We start from the raw sequence: 14,444 nt of genomic DNA, 5'->3' as shown, positions 1-14,444 counted from the left end.
CCTTGCGTCCTCATTCACCGCGGCAGTATCAAAGATCCGAACTTGCTCTTGTCGTCCTGCGCAATGGTCGCCGCAATTTTCTAAGTCACAAATCACTTCCAGAGAGTCATGGGGACAGATTCAGGACTGAGTCCGCCTTCGGCTCTCCCACTTCTGAGACGAAAGATCATAGCGTTGATATTGATCTTCATGACGAGCAGAGATCCAAGTACAAATGGCAACCGCGGGAAACTTTATACGAACATCACAATCATAATTGTACTTCTAATTTTTTATTACTCATGTTCGGCATAGCGTTGGTATTGGGGCACCTTGTTGATCTCCCTTTCATCTTGTCTTGTTTGTTTCCTATCGTGACGCCTTTACTCCAATAACAAAGCAAATCATGTGCGCGGCCTTTGTACTTGCATTCATTTGCCACTGTTACTAATTCAAAAGTGATGAAGAGGAATGGGAGAGAGTTCTCCTTTGGGATCTGAGCAGGCGGCTCATCAACACCAAGCAGTCGAGGAGATCGACCTTTCTCTGGCACCCGGCTTCCTCACTCTAGGATTTGATTGGAGCCACATGTAGCAGGCCATGTCATCTCCTTTGCTTTTCAAAACGGTCTATGCGGTGAGCAGCTCGTAGATAATTGGTGAGCCAGCGGTCCAGGGTTCTGGTAACTGGTGCCAACAGGTGGCCAAGGCCCTGACAAAGAACATTCATTGATGGGTGTGCTTGAGAGGGCTACTTCCATGCTGCAGAGTGAAATTTGGACTCATGTCCGGGCATGTACATCAAATGTAGATGTACGTCGTTGTGAACAAGTGGACTCACAGCGTACAACTTCTTTTAGACGCTTAATTTCATGGCTTCTTTGTAAGATGTGTGAAGGTCAAGTACGGGCAGGGCATGCACCACGCCATAGTACCCCAGAAAGTTGCGCAATGACTTTGATCCTGTGGATATTGTGCAATGAAGATACAGATGTCCCCGAAATGATGCCACGATGCCACGATGCCGCGAAAGGCTTCCATGCTGCTGTTGGTCTTCGCAGTAACCATGCTCAACATGCTTGGCGATTTGCAGGCCAGAACGAGAAATAGTCCAACATGCACCTTGGTTAATCGTACAAACCCCACAGTAAACCACCTTACATGTTGTTCGGAACTCCCTGTAAGCTGTCGCAGGGAGCACGAAGCTCGATATTTTGGATCGCAGCAGGACAAGAGCCGGGTCAGCACGAAAATTTCATTAGCGGTATTGAGATCGGCGGTCTGGGCTTGGAAGACTTTCCAGTGCCGAGAAAAGCACGTTTGAGGCACCCCAAAAATGGTTAGGTCACACCTTATCAGTGGCTGTTGAGTAATTAGAGTAAGCAATTATCGAGCTCAATAGTGAGGGGACAGGGGCTAGCATCGCCATCGCACGAAGTCACGGAACGAGAAGCGCGACAAAAATGCGAAAGAAAAAGCCTTTCGGATCCAGAAAACAAGTTGCATGGATGTTTTTCTAAGGTAATAGATCGTTTCCATCGATCTGCACGCCAGCATCAGAGAGGGTCAGCCACGGAACAGACAATATGAGGAGACCGTCAGGGGCGTTACAAAAGTACCGCGCCTACCGCGGACACCGTCTTGGTATCCGTGCCTTCGGGGCTGTCCATCCCGAAGGATTCCTCTGAGTGAAAATCCCCTGGCAGAGAAGCAGGTTCGAATTGCTTCCACCCCTGACGCCAAACGATATCAATTGCGCCGTAAGATCAGTTCTTCGCCCTCACTTCTATGGAAAAGTAGCTTCTCAGGTTCGAGCCGAGGAACAAATCTTGAAAAGTTAGTCTGCTCGGCAAACATAGCGCGGGCATAGCCATTGTACAAGGATCAATAATCCCCGTCGACAACCTGGTTTTCCAGCATACCCCGATGAAGACATCAGAATTAGGTACCAGCTGACCGTGCTTCCTCTTGGGACATGCTGCTATTCATTGTGTTGTAGACACAGATGCTCGCCGACGGTGGTCTAGCGAGATCTGTGCCTGTTTGTGCTTGGACGAAGAAGCGGACATAGCACCTCAAGCATGGGATTTCATCCTGAAACTTGCTGAAGCAGTCGAGGGCAGGATTCCCACAGACGAAAGAAATAAGACCTCCGCTCGGTTTGAGCTGGTTCTGATACATTTCATATGCTGTGCCGTAGAAGGATTATGGGAACGAGATCTTGGGGACATATGTGCTGAGTTTGTCCGGAAAGAACAGCTGTGGGAGTCGATGGGTAAGCCGAGTCCAGGTCACGAGATATTGCGAGCAAGGGGCCACAGAAATAGGGCCAACCTAAGCCGCTGCATACTACTAGTGAGCTCAATGTGGTTTGAGATCAAGGCTGATGCTTTTTCAGGCTTGCTGAAGTCGACATTTGTGGAATTCGTGAAGAGCGAACGGCTCCATCCGCCTCCCTGGGAGAGATAATCGATGCTGTCGCTGGGCAAGAAGGGTTTGAAGAGGTCTGAAGAGCTCCGGTGATTTTGGTCTCTGTTGGTAGAGTTGATAGTTTCAGGACGCAAAAGAAATGATATGGCGGAAAGTGACGGGCTCAATGGAGGTGGGGGTCGGGGACGCGCATGGGATTATAGTTAATGGCTAGCAATGCGCTCAGCTGCATACAATCGTGTACATACAGGTAGCCACCATAGCTTAAGCTTGGGTCCGAAGGAATGATATGAAGCGTCCGCGATCTTGAGAATCGTTCCTATCCCGAGTGCGAGAGATTGCCAAAGTCCGATTGCATTCAATCATGGCTGACCCTCATGTTCATCTTGCCATCGGGGCTCGTCGCTGCATGACGGTTTACCCGCATTAAACGAAGGGATCATGCATTCGTACTAGGCCATATTTTTGCGACCGATCATTGGAGCTTATGACTCGGACCACGTTAAAAAAGCAACTGAAGATACAGCCACGCATGAAGATTCCTTTCCACGCAGGAACGCCATACATCGACTCATTGCCGTTCAATAAGTTGGGCCAGCCCCACCTTGGGGCCTCGTTACAGTGAAGGGCACCTCCAACGATTTCTAGAGTACCCTCATAAATGAAATATCAATATTGATGGCATGGACAACTTTTTGGAAACATTCTCTGTTTGTATTCGACTAACCAAGTGGTAACAATATCTCATTGAAGTCAAAGTCTAGTTTCCCACTGTCCGAAAATTTCGGCGACTCTCCAATAATTCTTGATCTTGTTTGTAAAGAAGCTGTTAGATGAGGCTTCAATCAATGTATTGTCAGTGTCATCAATCATGAGTTGGTGGCCCCTAAGACTGTGGCATCTCGAAGTCGCATTGCTATTCCAGGCGATTGCAGTGAGGGGCGACAAGATAGTTGACTGGCAAATCACCGATATCATTGATGAGCGAGAACGCCAAGGTGCTGAACATCAAATCTCTTATGCGTCTATCAAAATTCGTTGCACCGATGTCACAGATTCTTCAAATCGAGCGTTCTTCAAATTATTCATCCAAATCCTCTCGATCAACACAGAGAAGCAAGATCACGTCGCTCGCGCCAACCAGGCCACAGTGTTCGAGCCTCCGGACTATGTCGCATTGAAGAAACTATCGGAAAATATACACACCTCACATTTTGTCCCCAAAAATGATCGATTACCAAAAAACTGAGCAGCCCGTTCGTGCAGAATCGCATATACCTGGCGGTATCCTTGTCTGCTTAGTCTGGGAGGATATTCGTAGGCAGCAGCTAGGCAATCGCACTGGAAAAGCTCTTGTTTTCTGGGAATTTGCTCGGGAAGAAAGGAATCGCATACGAGAAGAGTTCGAAAGAAGCTTTAAGTAGTAAACTGACTCTCTAGTAATTGTTCTCTTTTTACAGTATAGACTAATAGGAAATGCTTGACTATAGAAATTACCCAGACTGGCATCTGGCCTGACTATGCATCGCCTAAAAATCTCCTCTGGTCCACCGAGAAACAGTCTCTGTGAGTCAATACTCTCCGTTCAGTCACCCACTTAGATTCAGGTATTGTCCTTGACTTGGCTGATCGATGGCTATAGTTTCTGGATAGGTTTCGATGACGGATGGCACGAGGCTAAGCCACGAGTCTGGTCCTCGTACCGAATGGCACAGTTTGATTTGATCCGACGGACCCAGCCGGTTGCCGTCACGTCGCCCGACTGGGATGGGGACGTGTCTGAGGGCTTATTTGAGTGGTAGGGGTGGAAATACAGCTGGATGTGTTACTATCAGGAGGACCTAGCAGTACAAGCTACTTCTACGTAAAACTTACGAATATCTTTCACTGTAGCTCAATAATATTTGCTTCGTCATTAATGCATAGACGTTCGGTTAGCTATGTCGATGTCCCCTTGCTCTGTCATGCTTGCTCCATTCTCCGACGCAATGCAATAGTATATTAATAAAACTATCTGCACCCGCAGAGCCCGAGTGCAGAAAGGCCTTGAAGGATGGCCGGCCAAGGAGCGAGTCAAGCAACTGGTCCGGGGTTTAACAAAAGTACTCGTGCCCGAGTCTCGGCAAATTCCGCAAGCTGCCCCCCATTCAAGGTGTCGATCACCGTTGCTTGGCATTGAGAGGAGAAAATTTCAGGATAAGCGAACATGCAGGATCAGGCCAGCATCCAATCTGGCTCGGTAGTATAATCTGTTTCATTGGACGGAGATGTCGAGATCACGCCAGCATAAGAGTAGGGTTGGAGAAAATCTCCAACATATAGGTAAACGATGAGTCAAGGAAACTCGGGGTCGTGTCATAACCCTGCACAGTGCGCTGCCCGCGCGACTAATAAATTGGTCTGGCAAGTTGAGAGCTCGCAATGGTGTGCAACCCTTTGCTTCTTTTCTTTTCCGCTCCCTCTCCTCGCCCATTCCACTTGCGTCCATTTCCAGGACTGCCCCAGCCTCCTTGGCATCCCCGATGAACGGCAATCACACGGACTCCGTGATGCTAGAGGATACCTCACCCTCGCAAGCGGTCCCTCCGCCGCCAGATGGGGGCATGCAAGCCTGGACGCAAGCCGTGATGGGCCACCTGGTGGCGTTCAATACCTGGGGCTATATCGCCAGCTTTGGCGTCTTCCAAGCTTACTACCAGTCCGAACTCGGAGTTTCACCATCGGCCATTTCATGGGTGGGATCTGTGCAGGTCTTTCTCATTTTCTTCGTCGGGACCTTCTCGGGCAGGGCATTGGACGCCGGATTCTTTTACCACGTTTACTACGCCGGGGTTGTCTTACAGTTGCTTGGGGTGTTCATGACTTCTCTCGCCGCCCAATATTGGCAGCTATTCCTTGCTCAGGGGGTCTGCACTGGTCTTGGCAATGGTCTGCAGTTCTGCCCCGTGATGGGCCTGGTGGCCACCTACTTCTCCAGCCGCAGGGTATTCGCCTTAGCATTTGCTCTTGTCGGAAGCGGGACCGGTGGTATGCTATTTCCGGGTCTGGTGAAGGCCCTCATGCCAAGCATTGGATTCGGGTGGACGGTCCGAGTGCTAGGTTTCGTGATGGTGGCTACGAGCATACCGACGACGCTGCTACTTCGGCCGCGACTGCCCCCGCGCAGGTCAGGCCCATTAGTCGATTGGGTCGCCTTCAAAGAGCCGACCTACGTGCTATTCATCCTCGGCATGTTTCTCAATTTTTGGGGACTCTATTTCGCCTTTTACTATGTCGGGGCTTTTGGCCGCACCGTTCTTGGCTTGACGTATTCAGATTCAACCACGTTGATCATCGTTACCAACGGCGCAGGAATATTCGGGCGGCTTATCCCTGCCTACTTGGCGGACCGTTATCTCAGGGCCCCTGAATGCCATCATTCCATTGAGTATTGGGGCTAGTCTAATGATGTTCTGCTGGGCCGCGGTGGATTCGACCGCGGGTCTCTACGTTTTCGCCGTCTTATATGGTATTTTTTCCAACGGTGTACAAGGTCTCTGGCCTTCTACACTCTCCAGTCTGACACCGGATCTGAGCAAGACTGGAATCCGCATCGGCATGGGATTCACCGTGGTCAGCTTTGCGTGCTTGACGGGTCCACCTCTTGGCGGGGCTCTCATCGAGAAGGCTCATGGTTACATCGGGGCCCAGGTATGGGGTGGATTGTCTTTTCTTCTTGGTGCCGCGATCCTTGTGAGCGCTCGATTATTGAAAACTGGAAACACCATGAAGGCCAAGGTTTGATGTGCTTGACATTATGGCAGTTCATGGATCATCAAAGTGCCCTGAGTTTTCTGTACAGCTGTTTGTATTTTGCCGTATCTAGACATTGTACTTTATCCAAGGAGGGGACCTAGGCAGCAGAATTCTCCACATCATCTATCCCAGGACTTTTTGGATGTTGTGTTAAATGATGCAGCGGCAAAAATTCTAAAAGTTCGTAATGTGTCATAGAAACAAGACTTCCTAGCATATCGCTTTGTAGCGGAATGCACCTTGCATTGACCTGCCTCAATCTTGATCGACACACAATAGTAAATCATTCAACAGAGCAGCGATAGTCAAGTTTCCAATACGTGGCACATATTTCGAGGCTATCTCAAGAACGTCTGCCTCGAAATTCTGCATCAATCGATTAGAAATAATACTAAGGGGTCCTTTCTAGGTCTTTTAAGAGCGTACCTTGGCTGAAGAGACGTTTATGCAGATCGCCCCGCTTTGAAGCCATTTGGTGTCCACCTTGAACGCAGGGTGCGGGACGGCCGAGATGATCACGCCAGCCATCTTCACGGCATCTTGCAGCGTCCACTTAGTGGTTAATATTTGTACCTCACCCACACCACAAGAGGTATTGACTAAGTGGAATAGCTGGACTCCTGTAACATCGACGCTATAGACACGGGCTCCCTGGCCCGCCAGCAATCGGGCGAGGGGAAGCCCTACCACGTCAGATCGGTTGATGATGCAGATTTCCCACCCTCGCAGTTGTTGTCTCGCAGGCAGATTGTGATCATAGATTCCAATCCAATGTAAGATGGATTCAACGGCCCCAGCCGTGCATGGTACTAGTGCCGACGTCTGACAGTGTTGCCCTGGACCGTTCACAACTTTGGGGAATTGGGGCGAAGGCTTGCAGTTGAGAGCCTCGACATCTTTTGCATATTTGACAAGACTTTTTAGTTCATCGTCCCTGGAGTCTCCAAAAATCGGGTAGTACACGATGATGCCATGAATACAAGGGTTCGCATTGAGCGCCTTGATGTACGTTGTGACGTTTCTAGGTGACACACGCACGAGACAAAAGTCTACGCCACTAAAGCTCTGTCAGTCAGGTACCATTGTCACTTCCAAACGCCTCCATTTGGGTCAAATCACATAGCTTGACAAGTCTCTCGAGTCCATTCCGAGTATTGGCGCGAGCCGGCGTCGTCGCTAGCCAAGACGCCCGCGAGACAGAGACGTGTAGAGGGTTCTCGCACTTTATCGGAAAGCTGAACATGAATGTTGTTGGCTAAACGTTCCGGTAGAACTATCTCGCCGCGAGCAGAACGCATAATGATACGTAAAAATGGCAAGCTTTTGCAAGTGTTCAGATATTTTCGTCAACGCAAGTGGAAATTGTATACAATTGAATCGGAACGTGTTGGAAAACTAGCATCATTCAAGCCAAAAGACCCAGCTGGCACTTTATATATTGAGGGAAAATCAACAATTGATACAAGACCTTGAATATGTAACCTTAGTGAGAACAATCTTCTGGGTATGTCTCGAAGGCATACTATCCCCAACATCAAGCCAAGTGAACCGAGAGGAGGATATCTCCTGTCCGCAAGTTGCTTTTTGTGGATTGCCACTTTCCTTTCCGTATCCTTGGCATTGAGTAAAAGAAACACATCATCAGCCAATTTAGGCTGGCCGTGGGAATTCCCGCAGCAGAGCAGATATCACGCAAATATTCGGGCCCCACTCCGCCTCTGCCCACCTGCACGCGCCGAGAGAAACCACTTGCTCTTTGTGTTGACTTGATATTGGTGGAAAAAGCTCGGAGACAGGTCTGGTTTCGTATTTCCCTTGAAGTCGCTCACATCCCCAGATTGCCTGCAAGATTTCTCGCATAGAGGGTAGTATTCATGAGATGACTGCATAGAGAGGTGGATATAAATGTAATTTCACTTCCCATCGAGACCATCACATCATCTTGGCTCTGCAGGTGCTCTATTAGGGAATTTGTTTCCATCGAATACTATCTCTCATTCTTGCCTTCCATGGGGGTTCTCATTTCTCCGCTTGGAAATCGAGGAATGATCAGCGAGAGAGGCGAAGGCGACAATTTGGAATATAAAAGCAGACGTTACGACTAAATCTATTCTTATGGGGGACAGCCTATCCTGTCATCTTTACTTAATTCACTTACAATGGTTCGGATACTCTCCCAAAGCCCCGCCTCTTCATCCCTTCCATCACCCAACGTTGTTGTGGTGGGAGGTGGTGCTAGTGGTCTTGCAGTGCTCCTTCAATTGATTGAGAGAGCTAAAAGCGAGAACCAAGCTGGCAGAGTTGTCGTGTTAGAGAAGAGTAAAATCCTTGGTCCGGGCTTGGCCTACTCGAATGCATGCGCCGGCACAATATTGAACATGCATACCGATACAATGGGGCTGTACTTTGATCAGCCTCGACATTTTTCTCAATGGCGAACGAGTCTCAAGGAAGGCGACTTTCCCTTGCGGCAAAACTATGGAGAATATCTTCAGGCCACCTGGGCCCAAGCAATGAGCTCAGCTCAGCAGGCTGGCTTGATGGTTTCCATTATCCATGAGGAGGCCAAAGAGATCGACCGATCCAACGATGGCGTCTTTCATTTGACTCTTGAGAATGGAACACGCCTCTTGTCGCAGGCTATTATTCTAGCACTGGGCAATTTCAGCTCAGTCTCAAATTCTCATCTCATCAACCTTCCCGGGTTCTTTGCGACCCCATGGCCACTCTCTCAGTTAAATTCCATCGCACCAGACTCCCCTGTTATCATTGTGGGCTCTCGTTTATCTGCTGTGGATGCTGCCACCTATCTTTTGGACAATGGCCACCGAGGCACTATCACTTTAATGTCACGTAGTGGCCGACTGCCTAAAGTCCAAGGAGACCAGATCACCTATCCGCGTCGCTATGCATTATACGACCTTGCCAAACAGACTGAATCCGACCCCCACGATAGCCTTCTTCAGGTTATGAATGGTCTCATGGAAGAGCTTTCAAAAGCTACAAGCGGTGATTGGAGTTGGGTTCTAGACGACCCGTCTCCAGAAAAGCAAATACGACAGGACATCAAGGCTGCTCTCACCAATCAAGTTCAATGGCAGGCAGTCCTGCGAGGGACGGCGCCAGTCATTAAGAGATACTGGAATTGTCTGTCACCAAGAAGCCAAAGACTATTCATGGAGAAGTATCACAGTATCTGGATGAGATTCCGTCATGCTATGCCTGTGCAAAATGCACAGAAGATACTCAGGATGCTAGAAAGCTGTCAATTACAAGTCGTCCAGGGTGACTCAGTGAATTGGGATGGCAAGTTCCAAACACAAACCTCTGCTAGCGTTATTGAAGCCCCGTACGTTATTGAGGCCACTGGACAAGAGTGTAGTCTCGACCGTATTCAGTCACCCCTGATCCAGTCCGCGCTAAAGAACGCCCTCATTACAGCTCATCCGAGTGGTGGAATAGCCGTTGATTTTGAAGATTTGAGTGCTTCCCCGGGTCTCTACGCCATTGGGTCCCTGACATGTGGTACACATTTCTACGTGAGTGCCATCGATCGGATCGCAGCACATGCTGCTCGCATCTCCGACAGCTTGACGCAAAATCCCTGTGCCCAGTCGTTGCATGTCGCAATTTTCTGTGGGTCCGATCTCTTCTCACACCTCATGTTAAGCAAACTTGTCCCTCAGCTTCTCGCTGCCGGTCATGTCCCTTTCGTCTACCTCCCCACTCACAAGGCCCGCCGCAGCGCTACTTCGTTCGACCTTCAAGAGCTAGCCTTTTTCGAACGAGAATTGCTACAGCAGTATATTCTGCCTTACTTCAAAGATGAGTTTTTTGAAGGCGCCACACACAAAACCGTGGACCAGATTCGAAACACATACGGAGTTCTTGTTGAAGAAGTACCCAACGTCAACAAGATGTCCTTCATCAAGACGCTTGTTAGACATCACATCAGCGTTGGCTTATCAGTGCGTTGCTACCAGCGCTTCAAATCGGACATCATTCGCTACTTTTCCAAGCCTCGACGTCTACTCAACCTTCATCCCGGAACGCTTCCTGCCTACCGCGGTGTCATGACGACTGTCCGGGCTATGAAAAACAAAGAAACCAATTTCGGATACTCCCTCCATAATATTGACGAAAATTGGGACTCGGGAGATGTGATAGAGATCCGGGAGCATCCCATAGACTATTCTAAGTCGATGCTTGCGTTCATGGGAGATGTCTATCCTATGGGGGTGGCTGTGGCGATGAAAGCATTTGATAAAATTGCCAGAGGGAAAGAGTTAGCAAAAAAGCCCCAGAAGGCCGAAGCAAGCGGTTATTATACTTTCCCCACAAAAGAGGAATTGCAAGATATTCGGCAGAGCGGAATCCGCTTGGTTGATGCTGAGAGCATTGTGAATATCATTGTGGAGTCCTTCGCGCCGCCCAGGAACAGGAAAAGTTTCGCACATATATTGAGTCAGCTGTGCGGAATTGGTACCGCCTAAACCTGGCCTAAAACTGAGTGCATTTTGCGAGGGACTACTTCGGCTTTTTAGGTCAATTTATCTAGGGTATGTCATACTTCAATCGAGGTATAAGGGACAAATTTGTGTAGCCCAAGTGCTTTTTTAATTTTCGTTGGCGTCGATGACATTTGTTCTGAGTAACTATTGGTTTGTCATTTTAAGACGCTACCTATCACTATGCGTACTGAGGCCGTTGTTCGTAGCCTCGTCAAATGTCTCATTACTTCGTTGAGGTATTATCCAATGTCTCATGGACGCCCTCATTGCCACACATATTTGAGCGGATACATTGTTATTCCGTTAAATCAATTCTTCTGCTGCTGCTCTTTCGCGACAACAACGTTGGTCTGCAATATCCCAGTTCTTCAACACTCTAAATATCTCTAACAGAGTCAATATACTGCATGCGCGATAGAAGAATATGTTAAATTCTATGGAGCCTTTCATTTTGGGCCATTCTTGTTTCATTTGGCTCCTTTACTTTTAGGATGCATGTAGGACCATATAGGAGGCCCAGATGCCACCACAGATGATTGAAATTTGGCAGTTACTTTTTACTGTCTTTACGGCCTCATCGTTGTTTGATCGGGGTCATGATCCTACCGCACCTCTTATGGACAGCACCATGCCCCTGTGGATAAACAGTAACCTTAACACCTGACCTCCTAGACATATGTACACTACGCATATACATACCCGTCTACGCAGCCCCGTCCATGAGCACGGCCTGAATCGTGGTGTGTTTCAGTAAAAAAAAGAAGGAATGAATGTAACGGCTTGAATGAACAAGACCAATTGGATATTGCACAGATTATATGGTCTACGGTCCCCTCTGCTGCGTAGATAAGATTTTGTTTACTGTGTAGCTCCTTCTTCAACTTTCCCGATAGTGTCACATTGATCATATTTATTTGAACCAGTTCTATTGCATCGTACGATTTCAAATATTGTTCTAACCTATAGAATTGGTCTCTTCAAGCTGCTGTCCGACACAAGAGCCCGCTTCTCAAATCATAGTTCCACATGTCACTGCCAAGCCCACCCCAAGTGTAAAGACTCTCACTTGGGTCATACTTGCGCTTGATCTCAAGAAGCTTCTCATAGTTGTCACCGTAGAAATCGCGCTTCCAGGTAGTACTGAAAGGATTTCCTTCGTTCATGTAGGCACCGGTATTAGGCGCCCATTCTCTCCAAACAGGCTCTTTCACTGCCTCGTACCACTCGGCACCACTCTTGAGGGCTTCGCTTGGGTCGCTAGTCGCGTTTATCGTCGGCCCGTAGGTCATGACATGGGTATAGGCCTCCCGCCAAGCTGGGAGGACACTTCCTCGCATTTGTTCCGGAACGTTAGCAGGTCCGAGACCAGCTTGCAGACCGAAGAGAAGCATTGACCCGGCGGCAGAGTCTTCAGCGACGAGTATCCGTTGAAGGAATGTGATAAGGTCCTCTTTTGCAATGTCGGAAAGCTCACGTCGGCCTAGGAGACGGCTTGTGAGCAGGCTGACGGCGCCGGCTTGTTGGGTGGAGCCAGAGTGGGTGTAATAGCTCTTGGTCGTGGGTGCGGTCAGAGTGAGATTCAAATAGTTGCCGTGGGTGGCGTTCCTGATCTGATCTGCCAGCTTATTGATTGTCACATTCATCTGAGCGGTAGTCATGTTGAAACCGGTCAAGCTGATGGAGGCGGCGGCTCCAGGGACACTCTGTGACAAACCCAACAATGTCACAACCTTTTCTTTCGTCAGAGCAGTTATACTGCCCGTGAGACCAGTATCCATGATCTCGGGAATGAGAGAAACTACATGGGCCAAGGCATTCCAAGATGCAGTTGCGCTCGCGTTGGACTGATCGGCGGCATAGAAAGCGACACCTCCAGTCACCATATTTTCGGGGACGGGGTGTGTTTTCAGAACAAACTCTGTCACAACACCGAACTGCCCTCCACCACCACCACGAACAGCCCAGAACAGATCTTGGTTCTGGGCAGCGTTCGCAACGAGACGGCGGCCATCAGTCGTGATCACAGTGACTTGGTATACTTGGTCTGATGCAAGACCATAATGGCTTGACAGCCACCCGTGACCACCGTTCTGGATCAAGCCACCCAGGCCAACAGTAGAATCTTCACCACCCACGATAGCTCTGTTCACGTTGTTTGCCGCAAGGTCCGCAGAGCCCCAGTTATTTCCACAGCCACATATCAGCACGTCTGCAGTTTCATTATCGCCAGGTAACCTCCATGTCGGCCGGTGCTCGGTGTGCTTGAAATTATGGGTCCAAATGGAAAGGGAAAATGCACCAGTAGATCGAGTAGATTTTTAGTAACAATATTAATATCCACTGAGACGGGATTGCATACCGGCCATTGAGATCATGTCCAGTTCCCTTCACGGTAACGCGGATATTGCGCTGAGACGCCCATTTCATCGCAATGGCAATCTGCTTTTCCGTAGTGGCATTGACAATGTACTGTGGAAGACCACCGACCGAGCATCCCCGATCCTTGGTGTATCCAGTCGCTCCGGGGGGAGACAGGAGTTGTTGGTATAGATCGGATAATCGATACTCTCGGGCCAGGCGGAGTGATATGAAGCATAGGTCCAATGATTCTTCACATCTGTGCAATTTTCTGATGAATGGTATGGATTACCGGGGTAGCATGATGAAGCTGCAGGAGCAGTTTTGATCAGCGCTCCCTGTAAAGTCTGGTTGAGTGCATGCCATTCGTCGACGGATGGCCAGGTCAAGTCATTGGGGGAGATCTTGCAATTTGGGTTGGCAGAAACTGTGACACCAAGAGATAGATATGAGATTACTGCTCTGCGAAAGAGGCGGAGCATGGTCGTTGGAACGTTATAGACTCGGAGTCTGGCGCCTGTATTCGATATAGATAAAAGTGCTGCGACCTGATGCTTTATAGTTACAGATTAGACCTAAAAATAAATGCGAACACGACGTAATACCATAGAAAGCCTACTTCCCAGGGCGTAGTGCCGAGGGGATATCATTTCTAAGGGAAATGGGGCGCGTAAGACTGCTATTCGAATTCCTTGGAATAAAAAGGAGTGTGTTGGATGAGATCGTCCATCAGGCACCGTTTAAGCTATGTGGATCGTACGTTTAGCGCTCGAAGTAGAAATCCTTGCCGTACTCGTGTCTTAATTTCGTTTCTATTGAAATGGGAGTGGAGACCATTGCGTGTGCTTTCCGTGACCGTCCGAGGGTTTGTAGAGTATCGTCGTACTCGTTTTGCTTTTTGCCGTTTCTGGACCCAATGACATAAGAACCGAATATAGAGCACGTGACTCATGGTGTATTTGTACTGCCCGGCTAGAATTATACTCATGGATGCGGAGGAGTTCTGTTTTCCATGGGATGACTCGGATTTGTTGTTGCAGTGGGCAGAAATTCGCACACTAGAGCGAACCAGTATGTCAGCTGCATTTGTGCAGGGGGTATTGTGGATTCACGTCAATTCAAGTCTGAATGTGACTTTTAACGCTAGATCATTATCAATTGTGCCATTTACCACCTATTAATTTGTGTTTCTACACCTAGGTACGTGCATACATGGTAATTAAAGTTCTCTTCAGAGGTATATAGTAGTATATTTCAACGCTCCATGCCTACCTTGCCACTGGCTGATAGGCTCTACTCACACTTCTAGGACAATGAATAGGCTAGGCTATTGGAGACATATTATGAGGGCATGCATCATAAGTTCCTCTGA

General features: G+C 48.6%; 5 protein-coding genes across 5 annotated transcripts; 3 read left to right on the top strand and 2 right to left on the bottom strand.

Annotated features, from left to right (window-relative positions):
- Nucleotides 1-3,634: 3,634 nt before the first annotated feature.
- Nucleotides 3,635-4,210, top strand: N7477_007337 (uncharacterized protein; the record flags this gene model as incomplete). Its single annotated transcript, XM_056969000.1, has 2 exons — nt 3,635-3,831; nt 4,051-4,210. The coding sequence occupies 2 exons, from the start codon at nt 3,635-3,637 to the stop codon at nt 4,208-4,210; spliced, it is 357 nt and encodes a 118-aa protein (XP_056819032.1).
- A 720-nt stretch (nt 4,211-4,930) lies between these two features.
- N7477_007336 (Major facilitator superfamily domain general substrate transporter) lies at nt 4,931-6,191 on the top strand (the record flags this gene model as incomplete). Its single annotated transcript, XM_056968999.1, is given in 2 exon segments — nt 4,931-5,798; nt 5,809-6,191. 2 exon segments carry the CDS (start codon nt 4,931-4,933, stop codon nt 6,189-6,191), a joined length of 1,251 nt encoding a protein of 416 aa, XP_056819031.1.
- A 426-nt stretch (nt 6,192-6,617) lies between these two features.
- N7477_007335 (bifunctional methylenetetrahydrofolate dehydrogenase/methenyltetrahydrofolate cyclohydrolase) lies at nt 6,618-7,501 on the bottom strand (the record flags this gene model as incomplete). The annotated part of the gene is made up of 2 exons (XM_056968998.1): nt 6,618-7,260; nt 7,323-7,501. 2 exons carry the CDS (start codon nt 7,499-7,501, stop codon nt 6,618-6,620), a joined length of 822 nt encoding a protein of 273 aa, XP_056819030.1.
- Nucleotides 7,502-8,362: 861 nt separating this feature from the next.
- On the top strand, nt 8,363-10,696 carry N7477_007334 (FAD-NAD(P)-binding-domain-containing protein; the record flags this gene model as incomplete). Its single annotated transcript, XM_056968997.1, has 1 exon — nt 8,363-10,696. One exon carries the CDS (start codon nt 8,363-8,365, stop codon nt 10,694-10,696), a length of 2,334 nt encoding a protein of 777 aa, XP_056819029.1.
- Nucleotides 10,697-11,691: 995 nt separating this feature from the next.
- Nucleotides 11,692-13,554, bottom strand: N7477_007333 (putative isoamyl alcohol oxidase; the record flags this gene model as incomplete). Its single annotated transcript, XM_056968996.1, has 3 exons — nt 11,692-12,856; nt 13,074-13,233; nt 13,281-13,554. 3 exons carry the CDS (start codon nt 13,552-13,554, stop codon nt 11,692-11,694), a joined length of 1,599 nt encoding a protein of 532 aa, XP_056819028.1.
- Between the last annotated feature and the right edge of the window lie 890 nt (nt 13,555-14,444).

Source organism: Penicillium maclennaniae (genome assembly GCF_028827695.1).
Source record: "Penicillium maclennaniae strain IBT 15551 chromosome Unknown utg000007l:1.0-4884863.0:1.0-4888362.0, whole genome shotgun sequence".
Taxonomy (NCBI): domain Eukaryota; kingdom Fungi; phylum Ascomycota; class Eurotiomycetes; order Eurotiales; family Aspergillaceae; genus Penicillium; species Penicillium maclennaniae.
The sequence above is the reverse complement of the archived record's forward strand: the minus strand, read 5'-3'. Positions and strand labels throughout refer to the sequence as shown.